At 45.4% G+C, this 20,928-nt stretch overlaps 1 protein-coding gene across 4 annotated transcripts in view; it reads left to right on the forward strand.

The window, feature by feature from the left end:
• The window catches only part of LOC126524404 (focadhesin), a 392,101-nt gene that overhangs the window by 255,588 nt on the left and 115,585 nt on the right, over positions 1 to 20,928 (forward strand). For all 4 annotated transcript variants that reach the window (XM_050172727.3, XM_050172728.3, XM_055067287.2 and 1 more), the window contains 2 exons: positions 11,328 to 11,561; positions 15,227 to 15,300. In XM_050172727.3, the coding sequence (XP_050028684.1) occupies positions 11,328 to 11,561; positions 15,227 to 15,300 (308 nt within the window). The remainder of the gene's footprint in view (positions 1 to 11,327; positions 11,562 to 15,226; positions 15,301 to 20,928) is intronic.

Raw genomic sequence — 20,928 nt, forward strand, 5'->3', positions numbered from 1 at the left:
CATGCTCAGCAGCCAAACACCATAGCCACTAAGCAACCAGAGCAGGTTGCGCAAGTAAATTACTTAGGAGAAAATCCTTAAGAGCGTCCAGGAGGCCTGAGATTCATCAAAGACAAAGCAGCCACACAGAGCAAGTTCGAACCACTGACCACATCGCAGGTCATGGATTTATTGACATGATTAGGCTCAGGACAACACTGACCCAATGGCCCTGCTGGCAGAGTGCAAGAGGCGTTGTGCCATTGCTTGGCAAGATCAGCGAACAGCCCAAACTAACAGATTTTTCGCATTAAAACTTGATTTTTGCATCAGCTCGTCACCTGTCAAATACGTACTTGATATCACCAAAATGAAATGCTTCGTGCTTGCTATCGATTTCATTGTTGTGAGATGCAGCTGTAGTGAATGCATGGTTAGGTGATGTTTCTTTTTTATTTACTTGTCACAAAGCCTCTAGGATTGTGTAATGTGCATGAACTTTGTGTAATTGTAACTACCGGACAAAGTTATTTCACTGAATCATGTAAAACATATCTGTGGTTTAGGAGGAAGCTCAGATTTAAAAAATTACGAAGGTTATATATTTGGGAGACAGCACAGTCCCTCAGTCCATGCCAACAGGCCCCAGTCCTGGCCGGCCACACCCAGGAGCGCCCAGCTGAGCCTCGAACCACCACTCGTGCTCACGAGTAACTTTGTTGTCCACTTCTCTGACTGCTGGCTCCGATACCAAAGTTCCCATATTGCCCCTCTTTCTGTGAAGGCGATGATGGCACTGGCCCACGGCGGCTTGCAGCAACGGCATCGCACCCCCGGCGGCTTGCAGCAACGGTGCCACACCCCCGGCGGCGGGAAAATGGCAGACTGCAGCACCGAACGAAGATCTGTGGAGCAGGCGATGTCCGAGTCGTCAAGGTCTTCCAGGAACCCAAAGGCCCTAAACCTGGCAGGCTTCCCAGACGTTGACTTCGCGAAAATGTGGCAGACCAGGTGGTGAAGCCTCCGCGTTGTCGCTCTCCTGCAAGAACCAGAAGACCCTAAACTATTCCCGGAGGCACACCTGTTCTGGTCTTCCTCCTCGACCTCATTCATACGAGTGCACGCAGCAGGTTGCCAGAAGTAGCAGTCGCCAGCTTGTTGCTATTCCACCGCACAGAGAACACACGGCACCGCACCACGCATTTAACAGGAGGAGAAGATGGCAGATGATGATGATCATCGCTCGAACGGTGCCGCTTCCACTATCATTGGCAACTGACCTCAAGTGCCCACGAGGTTCTTGTCGTAGTCGTCGTTGAACTCTTCTTCGGAATCGTCATCATCGTAATCTTTGCTGCTGCTGCCGCTGGCTGGTGCCGAGGAACTGCTACCAGAGTCTGAGACTTCACCCTCCTTGGGCTTGGATGAGGCCAATGTGCTGGTCTTGTTCTTGGCTTCGCTGCCTGACGAGCGGCTCTTTCGAGCTGTTTCTTTCAACAGCTTGCCATCGTCGCTCTCTGACATCTGCAAGTCGCTGGACGTGGCCACGCCGCCAGATTTGGAGCCATGCATGGTCTTCGTACTTCAACAACCTGTTGCGTTGAGGCATTAACAGCACCGGCAGGTCCCTTCTCCAAGGTGGCACAGGGAGCTTTAGCAGTACATATGAGACTGCTCCGCCACCGTGTCCAATTCCAGACCCAGTGATGGTGACAGAGGAGGAGCTGTGGTGGAAACGCTCCTCAGTGAATTACAGAGCTGCAGCTTTCACTATAGAGATGGTCACGCACCAGGCCAGGCAGGCGTCACTACTGGCAGTGGAACGGACGCTGCCCAAGTGGTCTGTCCCAGAACATAGCCGGGGTCCCATGTTACGGCCACCAATGTGGGAACGGCACAGTCCCTTAGTCCATGCAGGAGGCCCCAGTCCTGGCCGACCGTGTCCAGGAGCACCCAGCTGAGTCTCGAACCACCACACGCGCTCACGAGTCACTTTGTCCACCACTTCTTCGACTGCTGGCTCGGCTGGGCACTCTTGGCACGGCCAGCCAGGACTGGGGCCTGCTAATGTGGACTGAGGGACCGCGCTGTTCCCACAATATCACGGATTTCACTTTATCAAGGTTTAGTGTAATTGTAGGTGCACTTTTACCTTCATGGCAAACCGTACATGCAACAGGGCACAAGAGAGCTGTGCATACATTTACTTGCAAAAATAAAACTTTTCATTTTAATACACAAACAACATGTTGTAATGATGTGACACACTTATTTTAGATGAGAAGATGAACAATAACTTTGGGAGGTGTAGCTATAGAGCAGCTTGGAATCCAGGCTCCCAATGTTGCTCAATATAGTGTAGCAATATTCGAGAAAGTTCTGATACATGAAAGTGTGTCTTGAACTGAGCGATAACATGGTAACAATGGTGAGATGAAAAAATCCGTCACTGTAAAAAAGAGAAAAAGGAAAATGTACGCGTGTCAGTATGTAACAGGGAAATTTATGAACATCGCTAGAAAGTAAGGTGCCTGTGACTGATGGTAACGATATGCCTTGAAAGGGACAGAGCAGTCGGGGTGTGCAAACACAACACAATCTATATTTTAACTTGTACTTGAAGTAAACATGCATGGTGTGGCCCTCATAGCTTGCCACGGCTGTCGCCACCAACTGGTTTTGTGGGCCTGCTCAACTATACCGACGTCCCTGCGACACTGCCACCAATTCCATAGGATCAATGTACAGTTAAACCTTGATATAACCAAGTATTTAGATTTCTGTAGCTTGCCCATAGTACTCTGTGTACAGTGGGACCTTGTTCAGACATGTTGGAAAAGAGAACGCAAGACAGAACGTACTATCCAAGAAAACGTATGATCCGAAGTAACCAAAAAAATTTGGCTGACTCAACTATTGTTGACATGTTCATAATGCGAAACATTGCATGGATCGTTGTGGCATGAGACACTGACGCGTGTGACGCGTGGTGCTCTGGCAGCCTGAGACGCGCTTCATTGTTCTCTTGTTGCGTGGTATTTTAATAGTGCAATGGGAAACCGCAACAAAACCGAGCTGGTGGACGACAGATGCCGCCGAAGCAAAATGTGACGCCCACATCGTGCCACCTGCAGCAGGGAACGGCAATGCGTTCGAATTATCGCCTACTGAATGTATGCAGTATGCTACCAATGACACTACGCACCTGTAAAACAGATAAGTGAAGATACCTATCGCAATAGGTTTGATGGCAATAACTGTGAATGCAGCGTGAGACGACCGGGGCGGAGATTTGCTTGTGCCGGAATAAGAAACTGTGCAAAAGGATAGACAGTTGGGCGAGTTGGTACGGTAACATGATTTTGGCTTCTAGCACGAAGTGAAACACGGACACAGAAAGGAGCAGACAGGACGAGTGCTAACTCTCAACTGAATTTTTATTAAAACGAAGAACATATATATATAGGTGATTGCAAAAACCGTAGCAAAAGAACATGACAAGGTAAAAAGCATCAGTTAAACATATCAGGGGGTATCGAAGTCAAAGAACAAAAATTACTTGCAAGAAACTGTGCACGTCGTCGTTTTCACGTGAAATGGGTGGCTGTATACTGATCTCAATCACGCATGCCTTGCGCATTTTTTTGTTCACATGGGATCTAGCGGCTGGAAAATTGTACACGATCGCAGTCTGCAGCAGGGAACAGCGGTGCGTTTCGGTTACCGCCTATTAAAAGCTTGCTCTACACTTCCAACGGCACCATGCGCTGTGAAACAGATAGGCAGACATGCTTATCGCAATAGGATTGGTGGTGATAGCTGTGAATGCTGCATGCGATGACGACGGAGAAGATTTGCTGTTACCGAAATGAGAAACTGTGTGTGCGCAGGCATTTTCAGGTGAGACGAGCGGGCGAGTATTGCGGTGAAGCTGCTGCAGCAGCCAGCTATATACTGTTCCTGACGACGCGTGCCTCGCAAATTTTCTTGTTTACATGGTATCTAGCAACCGAAAAACGTATCATACGATTGCAGTTTGGCGATGTAATGAACATTGTGCTGAAAAGTCGTATTTTCTTGGAGCATAGGAACTGGTAAAAAATGAGTGTAACTCTATTGGGTCATTTTTTGAGTTCTAGATTGTGAATGTTGGCGCTGGGAAGATGTATGTAACGGCAATGTATCAATGAGGTTCTACTGTATTATAATTAGTTGAAAAGTGTCAATGAGAGAATCATAGAGCAACATGAAAAACTCCCAATACAGCTTTCTGCTGCTCAATACGTGCTACATAAAAATGTTTTTTCCGAGTGTGAAAGAAGGCTGAGAATACATGGAAAGTGCCTCGAGTGGCCAGTCACACGGCAGTTTTGTGTGTATTCGTGGGCTACTTTTACGCTCTGAAAAATACTTTTATGTAGAACGTATTGAGCAACAGAAAGCTGTATCGGGAGTTTTTCATGTTACTGTACAATTTTCTCATTTACACTTTTAATTCAATTACTTTATTTGGGAAGTTGAATAAGTAATTAACCCTTTCGCTGTCGGACCTTTCTGGCCGTGACGCACCCCCAGTGTCGGCTTGGTTTCAGGGAACGAGCATAACAGAGAATGAACATAGCAATTTATTTTTGATTATGATTGATATACAAATAACATAGTCAATGCAATATGCACATTTCAGTGTTCTGCAGCTGTTGTTACTAAACATAATCATCATCATCAGCCTGTCTATAAAATCCGTTCAACATCCGAATCTGACGATGCGGAACCCTCTTCCTCGCATGTGACTCTGTCCGAGTCCGAATCCGAGCTCGGCTCGTATTCTGAATCGGAATTGAGCCACCGCTCCAATGAGCAGACGAAGGTCCCGCGCGCTCAGCCATCCGAAAGTAACCGCGCGCAGGGAGGATGCGCTTTCAGTCCCCCGCATAACGGAGAGAAATGGGACGTTGCGTGATCAAGAAGACAGAGGGAGATGGAAAAAGGCTAAACAAAGTTCGAAGGGCTTTACGTTTACTGCTGCAAGTCAGAAGCGAGGGTGTGGCGAGAGAGCGAAAGCAGCAATCGAGTCACTCTTTTCGGAGAGGCAACGGCACGTGCGCCTGAACTTGACGCGCCGTAGCAGGCACACCAACAGAAGAAAAATAAAAACCTTCAAACCAACGGAGAGGGCAGAACAACCCTTGAACCCATAACCACACGCGCGCGACGCATGATCCAGCGAACGCGGAGCCACCGCGCCACTCAGCAAAGAGAAAGTGGGGAGTGGCAGTCGCACCGTACTCTTCAATACATGGATTAACACAGGTCGAGGCGAATATACGATCTTGTAGAAAGAGTCAACAGATGGCGTGGCCAATCCAGGAGCGCCAGCTATGCGCTCAGGCGCGAAATTTTGAACGCACGATAGAGAACGTACCGGTACGTCAGTGACACTGTGGGGGGGAAGCGCGATGACGTACCGGTACGTCCCTGACAGCGAAAGGGTTAAGACGAATTGTGTAATTATACAGAATGCAAAAAATAGTCAGAGTATCTCCAAGCGACGGTAAATAACATTACCTTGGTTCTGTCCAGCTGTGTGGCATTTGCATATCTTTTAAATAGTGGTACATGATTGTAGGGACACCCTGTATAATGAACTCTTAGAAGCAGCTCAACATTTTGCAAGCAGCCATTGCATTACCACAAATTCCACCATAATCAAAGTTAGCAACAATAGGCAGACTTCTATGGAAAATATGTGTGCGGAGCTAAATGTGTGTCGATCAAATGCAGCTTTTGCAAAAAGTTTCTGAAAGAAGTGTTTCAAAATGTCATGTAGAACTGTAGTAACATTTCCCAAATGCCTGGCTAGAACTCCGTAATACTGAAGCTTTATATTTAACAGATATGAGGGGCATCTTAATTGCAATGTGTCGTGAAATTTCAAAGTTATCTGGCTTAATTAGGAGCGTTGCGAAATACTCACAAACCCTTGTTTTGACAGTATTCTTGTGCATATAACAATAATAATACCTTTATTGCCAATAATCAAATCAGTACAGTCATACAGGCCTGCCAAAGCCTTTGAAGGCTTGAGCGGCAGCGCCTGGCAGGCAGCAAAACCATACACGGTACACTGATAGACCAGTTATAAGCAGCGAACTCAACTATAGGACACCAAAAAAGGTTATTAGAATTTATACAGTGTCTATGAAAAGAAATTTCATTGAGCATAATGAAACAGAAGTACAGCAATGCGTGTGAACAAAAATAGCCATGACATAATGCATAACCATATACCAGACTGACCGTCATGGTGCAAAGGAATTGCACAATCACATGCACGAACACAAGCAATAACAGTAAATAAACGGAACAAGCACGCCTTTACGAACAGATACGCCTTAGCAGTCTCTTTAACTTATATTTCGTTTTTGCACAGAAGGTGCTGTGCGGTAATTTATTGAAGTAGGTGGGCACATAATGGGCCCGAGCTCTAGTGCCGTACCTTGTGGAACAACGTGGCCTCCCAAAGGGGTCCCTGGGCCTTAAGCATCGGGAAGCTGTGTACGGAACTAGGAATTGACTGAATCAGAAGTGTTTTAAAACAACCGTTTGCATTAAAAGATCGTTGAAATTCGGCATCGAAAGTACTTTGAAACGGTCTGTGTCAGCATTCAGGTTCAGATCATAAGATATGTTTTTTAAGAGGGAGTGCAGTATCGCATTTATTCTGTTGTGCCAGCGGACAGCACAGTGCCCGTAAATTGTTATTCCATACCGGAGTAGACTGTAGCCTAAAGCATGTGTTATAGTTTTCCTTACTGATAAGGGCATGTAGTATCTTATATTGTTCAGTAGACAGGATACGGCGCGAAGTTTTTTACAAACGTAAGCAATGTGGCTGTTCCAAGAAAGGTCGCTGTCAAGATATAAACCAAGATATTTTACAACAGATGAGTACTGTAATGGTCTACAAGAACAAGCTGAACAATGTGAAGAATGCAAAACAAGAGGATAGTCAAGGGCTACCCTCCTTAAAGGATTATGGAAGCAGATTAATTGCGTCTTAGATACATTTATAGTAATTAAGTTGTTTCGAAACATGATGTGACGTTTGCCCGCTGTCATTGATGAGTCAAAGGATATGCCTTGTTTATATTTGGTGAAAGTAAGGGCCAGGTAATGGGTGGTGTGTAGACAAACTTCAAAGTGAGTGGGTTTATTGTTGGTTTTCCAATAAATTGTGTATGCAAGTGCTTCAGAATGTTATGAGTGTTTTATAAGCAAGCAGAATTTGACCCGTTTACCTGGCAGAACAACAAATAGCTGTGAGAGTAAATTTAGCAACAAAGGGAGGAATGAAGGCCATGGCAAACCTTTGTGCGAAGTTAAATGCATGTGAAATGAATGCTGCCTTTGCTAAAAAAATAAAGTGTTCGAAAGTGTCATACTGCCATTATCAGCTGTGCTTCCCAATAGTATACCGAGATAAGTATTTTAAACAAAGTTTATCTTTACTAAAAATTTATGGAAATTATGTTCAGTGCAATGTATGACAAAACTAACTTTCCTGGCCAGATTGAAAATTGATTAACGTGGCGAATTAGGTGTTCTAGTACATATTTGAAAAAGTGGCAGCACAAAAAGACATGGATGGAGACTAGATGGCAAGGATTATAGAAGATTATAGAAGATTGGAACTTTTGGAAATAATTGCTGTACTCTCTTGTTTTTTCGCTTATTTTTTCATTATATGAGGTTGGTGGTAGGTTTCTACAGTGTCCTCAATGAACTACAAGAGGCACATTATTTATATTTGTTTAAAATTAGAAACAGGTTATAGATAATGTGTGCACAAAGTTTAAAATCTGTGGAAAATTTACAGGCTTTAGCAGCAACTTATGTATGGAAGCTATCTGGAACATTATAACTGTGTTTCGGAAACACTGCAGTATTTAACATTCTGCCTTTTAGGAACTGCGAATTCCAACAATATCACATCTAGTGAAAATGGCAGAAGTATTGTGGTCAATATTCTCCCAAAATAAAATGCGTGCAGACGAATCTCGGCGTTTGTAAAAATTTTTTACCAAGTGCCCAAATGGGTTATATGCTGGAAGGTTTTAAACGGACCAATCATATAGGCGCGTTTCAAAGTTTGTGATTTAATTACAGGCAGCTGAATTTCTTACTGTAAGTGCTTGAAAGAAACAGCACCCTGGAATTTGTATTGTGATTCTGTAGGGTCTTGCAAGTCTTCAGTGTTTTTATCTATTTAACGTTCTAGGCCGTGATGCCTTTTAACTTGTCATTTGAGCTCAGTCATCTGACTCTCGCCTCGTGCATGCCACCTGCACTTGAGCCAGGTGGCATGCACAAGAAGGTCCAGGCACCTTGGCAGTGGAACTTTGGGCAGTGGTTGCCTCTGTATGAACGGCGATCAAGTTTTTCACGAGAGTTGACCACAGCTTGAGAAGTGTGTCAGCTCGAACTTTGCGTTCCTTTGGGGTATACACAGCTCGGTGTACTAACAGGCGCAGAGGAAGAGGGGCGTGTTTCCAATGATCGGGCAGCTAGGCAAGCCCACAATCTTTCGAGTTTCTCAGCATGTTCGGGCTCCACAATGTGCACCTGCTCAAACACATAGAGAGACTCGAGGAGCCGTTTGAGGCAAGGTGCCATAGGGTCGACGGCATAGCCACCTGCAAATTCCTTTGCATAACTTTGCACAGCATATGGGATCTACTCTATTTACTCAATTCTAACACACGCTCGACTGTTACGCGCACCCGTTTGCCATGACCTAGAGGAAAGTCCTTTACAGTACCGCGCACCTCATTCTTTCATACAGAAATACAACTTTCTCTCATTTGGAAAAAAAAGATTTACTCCCGATGCACTAAAGTTGCGATAAATAAAGATATAGCAGCTTCACACAAAAGGCGGAGCATTGATTACAATAGCAAATTAGTAGAGAGCTATATGAAAAGTAAGGCTAGTAGTTTTATCGGCCATATAAAAACTTTTAAACATTGGCTTACTAACCAAATTAACAAGCATGACATCGCGTGCGCACAAGCATGAGCACGGCTCACTTAATGACCGTGGAAACTTTTTAAATGCTGGAGTAAGGGAGTGTGGTAGCAGGAGCGAGGGAATTGACCTTTGTTCTGCCTCTTGCTTCGATGCGAACTATGCAATGGAAACACAGCGCGGTGCGCCTAGATGCTTAGACTCTTGTCTCCGCTGCAGATTGCTTTCAAGATGGGAGTCAAGTGGCCGTGCCGTACGTAGCAGCCACTGGTCTAGAGTGCCTCTCCTGTTTGCGCCAGTCCCGCACTCAAGTTTCGGGAACTCCGAATTCCCGTGATGCAGCCCGATTTTCGTCCGTCTTTGCACACGTGATCGCTTTCCTTTTAATTGCGGCATCATGATGAACTTCGCATGTCTTTGCAGTCATCACTTTCATGCTGATAGAGCAAATGCAGAAATGGGAAGGCACTAACCTAAGCCAAAGGACGCATTGCCTGAGCCTTTGCCTAAGCACACATACTACAGCACATGGAGAAAGCTACGGCAGCTAGGCTCAGAGCGCGTACAAGGCAGCCATTCTGAAATGCTGATGGAAATATGTTAGCGCAGATTTAGGGTCGTACTCGATTGTAATGCGCACACAATTTTTTAACCCATTCTATCGGAAAACAAGTGCGCATTAGATTCAAGTAAATACGGTACACCTTTATTTTTTCTTGATTTGATTAAAAATCTATTATTTGGTGTTTGCACGCCCCTACAAAAAAGGCATTTGTCCAGCATTTGTCCTGTACAGTAAACCCTCCTTAACTCGAACTCTGATAGCTCGAAATATCGGGGAAGTCAAAAATTTTTCCTGGCTCTGTCAGCTCCATGTACTTTTCACCTCTTGAAATGTATTTGCACAGTGCTCCGGATACCTCGAAATCTCAGCTGTGAAAATGCTGAGAAAAAGTGTCATCACCCAGAGGTCTCCATACTTTGTGCGCAGTTGTGCTATCGGCAAAAAGTGATAAACGTGAGCTTGTAGCAAATTCCGCTTGACTCTACGTCACTCTGATCATCCACTGTTCATGACTGGCTGGGATCTCATTGATAATGTGGGCGAAGTGTTGCTCTGACCCCTGACGAAATGTGATAAGCGCGAGAAGGTACACGTGACCTCTGCAGCGATGCCTTTTTTGATGCCATTTCTTATTGCACTGCATCAGTGGCCATAGCAACACCCCACCCACGTTATTAATGGCATGAGCCAGCCGAGAGCAGTCAATGAAAGAGCAGCACATAACCAAACGGGGATGGCATGCTAACAAATTCGCGGCCCTGGAGCGTAATTCCTGTTTGATCATTTTTTGGGGATGTGAGCACTTCCACGATATTTCGCGTGACTAAACTTTGGACACGTTGTTGCACATATGCAACATTATTTGCTTGGCCCTGTGCTATGATCGCTGTTGCCCGTAGATAGATGCTTGATGTGTCAAATGCCGAGTTGCACAATATATATCACAAAAGTGATCTACCAAAAATGCTGCTCCTAGTATATTGAGCTTTTGCAAGAAATTTAGCAGGTAGTGGCACTTATTTCGAAATGCTCTGTGAGGTCTATCTGCAGCCAGGGAATTATATTTTCGTGAATTCGCTTATCTCGAAAGTACGCTTATCTTAGATTTTCCGAGGTTTTTACAACCGAGTTAACTTTTAGGGACAGCACATAAACAAATATCCGAAAAAAATGTTTAATTTCAAAATGTGCGAAACACATAGAGAATAAGGATAACTAATAAAAAAAAAAAAAGAAATTTGTAGAATCTCTTTAGCAATAGGCGGGAAACCCCGGGCAGAAAACCGGAAGTGGATTTCACCCCAAGCCACCTATGGCTCGTTTGAAATTTGTACTGTCAGCTTTTGTCATAGGCGAACCATAGGTGCACATCTCATTCACTTTATATCACATGTGCGACACCACTGTGGGCAGTTGCATCGGTCTCTCTCCTCTAATCGTGCTTTCAAAAAACAAGTCGCAAGCTGAATTTCTTCCTCGTCCTGTGTTCCTGCTCTAAACCAACAGATGATGCTTGCTGCGTATCATTCACTGTTTGCGAAAGATGTTTAGCCAGAAACTTCGCACTCAATACCAAAATTCAGTAAGCAGATTTAAAATTTTTTTTCCGGTATGTTGCCTGTAGGCAACAATCGTCAATAAAGGGTTAATGGGGTTTTACTGTATATCCTGCTTCACCTCTGTCCTTGTCTTATTTTCTTTGTGCTGGTTTGTAATTCTTTTTATGCGTGGTCCTCTTGATTGTGTGCCATTGTTGTAGGCATCGAGCGGAATGCTGGTTCGTGGCTGCGCATACGTGGCTGTGGGTGGGCTGCTGGGGCTGCTGCATCGTCGTGACCCCCACTGTGTGGTGCCGCTGGTCGAGGCACTGGCTGATCGGCTGCTGGCAGCCGAGGGGGGCCCCACTGGACAGGTTCTGACCGGTGCCGGACTGGCTGCTTGCGTTGCGGCCACAGTGCGCCTTGGGCTGATGGATGCCACGTCAGATGCTGGCGTGAGTGTCCTTTCCTACGACTGCGCGTGCACATCGCATGGGCCATATCTACACGAATGTAATGCGAGTCTCTGTACAGGTGAACCCGCTCATAACAATCTTTCTGTTATAATGACCCATTTTAGGGAAATTTTCTACCCTTCCTGTTGAAACTGCATTCAGACTTCCTAGACTTCATGTCTAGGAAAACTATTTGAAATGGTCATACTAACTAGATTAACTAACCACCTAGAAGAAAACGACTACCTATCTGAGAACATGTATGGTTTTAGGCAGAATTTATCCACACAAGCCATATTTCTAAGGCTGCATGACGAGGTGATCAACAACATTCCAACAGGCACCGAACACGTAGTGGTGGCACTAGACTTGAAAAGCGCCTTTGACACCATGGCACACGACCTAATTCTACAAGAACTAAGCAATAAGGCATGTGGAGAAAAAAACCTACAACTACATTCGCTCCTTCCCAACGGGTCGAAAAGCCACAATAGGGCTAGGAGAAGTCCGATCTGAAACTCTCAGGATGCCCAATAGTGGAACTCTGCAAGGATCAATACTATTCCCTTTGCTCTTCAATATGGACATGAACAGGCTAGCTGAACAACTGGAACAAATACCGGACCTGAAATTCACCCTTTATGCAGATGACATCACGCTTTGGGTAACAGAAGGATCCCTGGGGCAAAAAAAAAGTGTGCTACAGGAGGCGATACAAACAGTACACCGTTTTGTAGTAAAGGGCGGTATAGCTTGCGTGCCGGAGAAATCTGAACTCATCAGAATTCGTGGCAGAGAGTACTGCAAACCACCATTCTCGCTCCGGCATGATGGAGAAGAGCTCAGAGAGGCACAAACAATGCGCATACTTGGTATTCAGCTTCAAAGTAACAGATGCACACATAAAACAATCGGAACTCTCCGAACGTCAGTCAAACAAATCTCTAGAGTTATACGGAGAGTGACAAAGCATCGAAGCGGCTTTAGCGAGGCCGAAACTTTCAGACTTGTTCACGACTTTGTCATCAGCCGCATTACATACAGCCTCCCTTACCAGGAGTTGTGTAAAACAAAACTGGAGCAGATAGATGCCCTTGTACAAACGGCCTACAAAGCCACCGTCGGACTCCCTATGGGCACCTCCAAGGCCAAACTAAATGCATTGGGAGTATACAACACCTTCGAGGAACTAAAGGCAGCAATATTCATATCGCAAAGAGAGTGCCTAAACTTATTCCCAACAAGTAGAAAGCGGCTAGAGACATTGGTCTACCCTGTATGACCACACTACTGTGAGGAAGACTTAGTGGCTCTACCTCGAACGATGCGCGAAAACCTCATAGTGGCCCAATTCTCAAAAACATGAGCCCCTTTTACTACCAGGGCCTCCACAAGGCTCGGGCATACCAACTTAAAAGAAGATCTGGAAATTCTGCTGACGCATTGTACACGGATGCAGCTCCGGGCCCAGGTGGCCATATAATAGTGGCCGCAAGCCCGATAGACCGATCAAAATTCCACATTGCTGCTACAATTAGGACTAAATCCAGAGGCACGGCGGATACAGCCGCAGTCGCAATGGCAATTAAGGCTAAAGATGCAGCCAGCCAGCCATCTGTGATCCTCACGGACTCACAAGTGGCTTGTCACCTATTCATACAAGGCAGAGTACTAGCGTGTACCCTACGCATACTAGGTCACACGCTTTGGGAAACGCACAGTGTCACCTGGTGCCCGGGCCATGCAGGGGTTGAGGGCAACGAAAGGGCAGATGTTCTAGCTCGAGAATTGGCTTGCCGAGTGAGAGTGCAGCCTGAGACACCCCGATCGGATCCTTTGACGTCTCCACGCAACATCTTTGAGCACCCGCGTCTGGAACACAGAACACATGTGGGGTCCCACCCGAGTCTGAGCGGAGCAGATGCCCGGCATCTGAGATTAATTCAAACAAACACCTACCTGCACCTCGGACTGTGGCATGCCATCTGGCCTACGGCCTATCCCGGCCACTGCCCTGGTGGGGGGGAAAGCCAACTCTTGTCCACGTAATCTGGGAATGCACGAGCAGGCCCCCAAAATTGAGTTCCCCCCTTTTGGGATCCAAAATCACAAATAGGGAGCAGTGGGAAACCATCCTCACTGACGCTGACCTGGAGACCCAGAGGGTCTCCTCCACCAGGCCCGGCGAGTAGCTCTGGCCAGTGGAGTCTCAGCATAGGGACCCACCCACCCACTCCCAACACCCCTTTCCTTTTCACTAAATAAAATGTTATTCTCTCTCTCTTGTTTACATGGGATCTAGCAGTCAGAAAACATTTCATACAAGCGCAGTTTGGCGACATAGTGAACGTTCGACACCGCTGAAAAATGAGGATAACTCTGTTGGGTGATTTTTATGCTCTCGATTGCGAACGTTGGCACTGGGAAAATGTACGTAGCGGGAATGTATCAAGAAGGTTCTACTGCATGTGGTTTTGTGTTTGCAGACAATTTCTGGCTTATTTTCTCTGAATAAGGGTGCGTGTTAGATTCTGGTAAATACAGTAGCTAAGCCAAGAAAAGTGCAATAAAGAGCAACCTACAGACAGCACACAACAAGGAACTCTGATGGGAGGCGTGGAAGTTGAAATCACATCCAAAGAAGGAAAGGAGCTGCCAATGCTGAACCATCGACCATTTCCAGTGGCATCCCAGCACAGCTTCTTGGAAGAGTGGTTGGTACCTGGGAGACTGGTCAAGCAGGAGTACTTCTGTTTGTAACATGTTGAAGTTTCACACCTCTAGGTGCTGGCAAATGAAGTTGTCGAGTCCAGAAATTCTCGATACAGCTGTTGCAGTCACAAGTGCGATGAAATAGTCAAAGTTGCTAGCATTATCGACCTTACACTGTGTGTGACTATCAAAAATAGATTCAGAATTACGGCCACAACTATGAGTTCTTTTCAAACTTAAACCTGCCTTTTTTATTTTCAACCTTGAACAACATTTTTGTCAGTTGAGAAAGTTGTTGAAGGGGGCAGGGTACTCTGCATTGGTGGTGCTTCATTGCAACCTTGTTGGCATGAGCATTTGTCACCTTGCTCTTAAATTCATGACATGTCAAATGTGATGTTATCGAGCTGTTGTACTTTGACATCTCTACCTGTCCAATTACCTCAACAGCTGCTGGCTTGTCATGTCAGGACCAGTCTTAATTATGTTGTCATAAGTGGAGACTGTGCCACCATCATCATAGTCTTGTCTGGGGCGGAAGGCTTCATCACCAAGGCAGCTGGAGACCATCTTCAAAAATGGGACTTGGCAATGTGTGTTAGGACAGGCTGGCGGACCATTTAATGGACCGTACTATTGGAAGCGGTCAGTGGAGAACCAGATGGATATGTCAGGGTTATGGTGACACTTAATTGGTATTGCGGCCACTGCTTGAGGTAAATGTAAAGGAACTAGCAGCAGATGAAATGATGATTGTGCTTCTATTATGTGTCAAAAGAGGTTTCAGGAACCTGCTGCCTGATACCTTAGAATGATTACTTGATTACATAATTTTCTACTGATTATAGTTTTAGGTAAATTCGTGACCAGCAATGATCACTTATTATGAGTGAAGAACCTAGGTGCACTAGCCTGTGTTGCTACTAATGCATGTGATGGACATTTTTATCCAGGTGCGTGGTGTGGTGCTCCGTGTGATCAAGCAGCTGCTGTCCACCTGCCTAGTGAATACACACAGTGAGCCAAAGTGAGTTGTCGATTTCTAAAGTGTTTACGCACATCTATTTAATGCGATTAGCATTCTTAGGACACTTCACGCACTTTGCGGGGCCTGTCTGTCTCTGTTTTTTTATCAGCTTGTGTCGCTGGTAGTTTGTGATCTAATGGATAAAGAATCCGGCTACTGTTCTGATAGGACTGGGTTCGAAACTAACCATCAGGCTAGCTTGGGTCATGGGTATGTGGCATCGGGTGATGTGCTAGACTTGAATTACCCGGTCTCATGACCAAGTTGTGTTTCTGGGTATGGGTCTTTGGGCATTTGCCACACTTGAATGCAACTCGTTGACGTCAGCTTGAGGCACTGGGTATATGCAATTGGATATAGCTGACAATTTAATTAACCTCTATGCCACCAACTTGAGTCATTGGCTATTAGCAACTGAGTATGTGTCACTCTTCAATGATCCTCTTCGATGCCAACTTGGGTCCAGAGGTGTGTGCCATTGGGCATGCGCCATTCTTTAGTGAACCTCTTTGGCACCAACTTGGGTCGCCAGGGGAGTGCCACTGGAGATGTGCTACTCTTCAATGATAAAAATCCTTTAAAATTTATCCGCTGCTGGGCAGAATCTAACCCATGTCTATATATACGCTATACGCATGCACCACGTGTAGACTTCACAGGCAGCTGTTACACCTCAATACGGCGGTGAACATTCCTTAGACGTTTACCACGAGGCAGCCCCCCATTCATCAAAGCCTATCCAGAAGTCGACGCAGCATTGACGCTGACTGTTGACAGGTCAACAATAGATCCCTCTTCCTAAAACTGACAACCTGAACCAATTGATGAAACTGGCCAACATGGAATGCTACCATGGGAACGGCTTCGACTTTGTATTTCCAGATTGCTATGCGTTTGTGCCATATGCAGGGGCAAAAATGCAACACAGGAGGTGGAGTTTAGCGAAACGGTGCGATATAATGGGAGGGATTTTGCTCCCATTCAACGTTTGTGATTGGCCGCGATACAATCATCAGATTCCGCAGTCTAGTCTTGTAGGGAAGACGACAGCATTAATAGCGGAAACCGGGGCGCAGTTAGAGGTGGTGTTGACGTGTCCTGATGTGAACTCAGACGTTTAATGTGCTCCTATATGGAGCGGGCTTCCGCATCTGGAGCCAGTGTAAATAATTTAGAATAAACCCTTTTTCCTTCATTCCTACTACTGGACGTACTTGTCATTGGCCTTGCTGGATTCCTGGCCCAAACGCCACCTCGAGCCGCAATAGGGCACAGCATACCCAGTGGAAAACATGAGAGCAGAGCCCAGCCGAATACTCTCCTTGTAGATGAAGTGTTTCAGTGGCAGCAACACTGTATGTTGATACATTCGTCAATAGGTAGGTACAGCTGTAATTTTTTATAGCAGTTGAGATAACCGAGAGGCTTGATTTTTTGTTATTAATTGGTGATGAAGGAAGGGGGAAGTTGGCTTTGATTTCTTTATAAATTGCAATGTAGAAATAATAATGAAGAGGGGAAATAAAAGTGGTAGAAAAGGGAACTTGCCACCGGTGGGGTGGACCCACAATTTCCACATGCATGGCTGGGATAGGGGAGGGAGGGGGTGGCAGCTGACGATGACCGACTTTGTCGATGTCAGGAGTCGCTAGTCTGTATGTACAACATAGCATAAATTTTTTTAGTCCTATCAAGTTGCGATTGATGACAATAAATGGAGCAGTATAGCTGCCTAGATAACGTTGCTCCCAATAAAAATAGAGGTACAGTCACGTTCAATATGAGCTGCAACACAGTGCCCGAGGTAAAAAGGGGCCCCAAGGCTGCATGACAGCATTGAAATATAAAAAATTGGAGGACTAAACACTGTTCCGATTACTGGTATTTATTGAAACAATTTTTCATACATTGGTGCTGACTATTGGTAGTGTGTTGCATCTCATATTGAACGCTACTGTACTGTGAAGAGTTAAGGTCTTTTAGGAATAAATGAAGTCAGAGACTTGTCTACACCATGTACAGTGTTTATTGGAACTAGCGAGAAAAGAAGAAAAGGCGCACACCAAGAACACTGAGAAATGGTATACAGTCTACGCTCATTAGAACAGACCCGTGTATTACAGGCTTTTGGATGTAACAGGCCATATTTCATCCGTAGTTTGTTCTACCTGTTATTAATGCAACAAAGTTCACATTTAATGGACCCTGGTAAAACGGACTATTGGCTACAGTGGATGAAATTAGTGGCAATTTTTTTCAATATCAAGTGCATAAAACATACTTTTGCTGTGTCAACATGGGCTGACAACTGACTTGAGAAGGTCAGCCGACAATTGTGCCTCAATATGGCACGCGCGCGAGGGAGGAAGGTGGGGTGACAGCGTGCCACCTTTTTTCGTGCACGAGGCACAGTTGGGGAAGGGAAGGCGTGTGAGAGGGTTTTTTTTTTCCTACTTCGGCGGCTGTTGCTTACAGCACGGCTGCCGTATCTTGAAAGTGATCTGCGATGTGGGCAAAGTGCACCCAGTACCAGTAGCTTCGTATGCACTGTGCTTTCGACGTTTAGTTCGCGTTGAAGCAAGAGACAGCACGAAGGCAAATTCGCTTGCTGCTGCTGCCACGCTAATCTTGCTTAATTTGCTATTGCAATCGATGCTTCGCCTTTCGGGCGAAACTGCAACTCTTCTTGGTTCGTTTTTTACTTTTAACGTTTGTCACTCACTCTTTGCAATAAATTTGTTATACATCGTGACAAAAGTTTCAGAAGTGGGGCGCTTGGGATATTTTGGACTTCGGATAAAACGGATGTTTTTTGTTGGATTAATTATCACAGTCTGTTGTAACGAGAGTTGACTGTATTTCTTCATTTGGATAAATCTCCAACAGGGCCTACCATAGAAATAGAGCCAATCAAAAAACGAAACTGCACTTATGTTTATGACCATGCAACAGATGTCAAAAGAGAACAGTGTGAAATTGAGCTCTCAGGAATTATAAAAAGGAAATCAAATTTTTTTATTGTTGTTCAATAGAACAAAATCAAAGGACACCTAACCACTTCTTATGAATTGTGAATATGAAAGCTATAATGTCCCATTGAACGCTGCTCAGCAGTCTTTCGATTGATAAACTGCTTTCGGGCAAGTGAACGCATTGAGATGCTTGGCGCCTTTTTATTTAGCCTTACCGAGGCGCATTTGGAATACAGGCGAGAGCTTGCGTGGATGAGGAATGCGTGGATAACACAGGCTTCCGAGAGCAAGGATGACATGGTGCTGTGGAGATGCCCTCTCCCCTCATGCAACACCTGATGCACTAGCGCAGCAGCTGGCTTTCCCTTTTGCCCGCTCTGCTCCGTTGAGGCGTGCTCGTGTCGTGGCGCCACAGCCAATGGGAACTCCATCAAGGCGCGTTCGGGACAGGGCGTCGCAGCCAGTTGAAATTTAGGTGCTGCTTCACTGCTATAGACACAGGACGCCAGCTTTTTTGCTCAATGAGCTATTTGATGCTTTTGCATCAAAAGGAAAAGTCGGGACATTTGGCTGTTCTGACTGGGTCAAGTCCGGATTGAGGACATTTAGACAAAAGTTGGAGACTGTCCTGTTGAATTCTAGGCAGTTGGCAACCCTACGTGTGACACATTCAGCTCAACCAATTGAGCTATGACTTTTCCCCCTAACAAAATGTCGAGTCTCTCGGACTCTTCTCTTTTATTTCGTAGAAAGGGTCTCAACCCTGGCAGCTCTTGAGGTAGCGTATGAGGAGTAGATTTAGAGCACTTCCAACTACGACAAAACAGAATGCACCTGGCAATAACTCAGAATAGTTTATTTTGAAGCTTGTGATCATTCTTTTATGCCAGGCATGTCACTGTGCATGCCAAGCAACGCAGCAACCCGTCACAATACTAGCATTGCATTCACAAAATGAGCGTGAAGTCATGTGACTAGTGTGCTGACCATCCTGCTGCAGACACATTTGCATGGACAATGGATGGATGCAGATGGATGAAGGCCCTCCCAATTTCAGCACCTTTGACAAGTAGCAAACGATGGTGAACTTGACAGTGAAAAGGCACCTGCTCTTTACTGTCGGGCCAACCATGATGGTTTTACGCTGCGTGGTGATGTAGGGTGACGTGATGCGCAGTGTGTGCTTTGACTGTCATGCAGATTAGCCTTAACAAGCTGAGGGTAAGCTATAAACATGTCCGAACAAAACAGTGTTTAATAAAACGAAGAGAAATACATCATGAGTACGGTCGGAGCACGCACACCGCAGCTTTCGTGCCAACTGCTCTGTATCATTTCTTTTTCTATAATGATGATTATAGGTTCGGTAGCACTACCTAACGCTAATACTTAGCCATTTTTGCCCACTAGCAGTCCTCAGTCAGTCAGTAACATAGCCTCAGAGATGTCTTGGTCTCATTCATCGTTGCTTACTTTGTCTTGACCCAGGTAGTTTTAGAGCAGTTTAATCGGTGCTACCTCATCATTGTCAATTTTGTCCTTGGACACATTGCAACATAGCTTCAATTGACTTGCATGTGCTGTCGTGGAATACACGCCGGCATTCTCAGCGTGAAGTTTATGTCATTGAGTCCATATGTATCAGCAGGAAGTACCTGAGACACGAGAAAAGGGCTATAATATTTTGCTTGAGTTTTAGTAGGCTTTCCATTGTGCCCTGGTGCCCGTCTCGCCGCTACCGCATCACCTGCCACCTTAATCACCTTAATACTGGGCACTTCCATGTATTGGCTCTTTGCCTTATGTTGTGCTTGTTCGATGGCTTTCTTGGCTTCTTCTCATAGATGTTGCAAGTGTGCTGGCTCACAACCTATGGGGGTGGTCAGGTCAGCTAGTCTGATTTTCCTGCAGTCTTGCTGACTGATGAATTCAGTTTAAACTGAACCTTGTGCAAATGTGCATCCCAGTCCTGATGGGTTTCATAGTCTATGGCACCCCATATCACTGATACTAAAACTCTGTTTATGCATTCCACATACCCGTTCGCCCATGGACGCTGCGTTGATGTGGATGTGCTCTTGATTCCTCGTGAGATACAAAACTTTTGAAGAAACAGTTTGGAGGTGAAGCATGACCCACGGTTGGACATTATTCTGCGAGGAGTTCCTACTCGTCAATAAATTCTTTGAGGAACTTCACCACATACTTAGCTTCACTGCTGGAGTAAGCACACAAGCGTACAAACTTAGTCAGGTTGTCAACGAGGACTAACAACACATGATTCCGGAGTGAGCTCTTGATGAATGGCCCTAGATGGTCCAGGTGAACGATCTCAAATGGCCTCTGCCCTGGCAGAATTAGGTTGAGATGTCCCTGAACCTTTCCTCCCAGAGTCTTGAGGAATACGCACTCTACACACTGCCATACATGCTGCTTCACATAGGAGATTGTTTTGGGAAACCAAGCCTTCTGTCTGATATGTGCAACAATCTTGTCCATAACAAAATTACCCCCAGAGTTTTAGTACTTTACCACGATGAACTTCCTCGTGCACTTTGGCATTACAAATAGCTTACTTTGCATCATCTTCCTTTCAAGGTACATTGTTATGTTGCTGATTGTTTAGCTTGTGGCTGTTGTAGTATGTCAATCTTCT

The sequence above is a fragment of the Dermacentor andersoni genome, chromosome 3 (genome assembly GCF_023375885.2).
Source record: "Dermacentor andersoni chromosome 3, qqDerAnde1_hic_scaffold, whole genome shotgun sequence".
In the NCBI taxonomy this organism is placed as follows: domain Eukaryota; kingdom Metazoa; phylum Arthropoda; class Arachnida; order Ixodida; family Ixodidae; genus Dermacentor; species Dermacentor andersoni.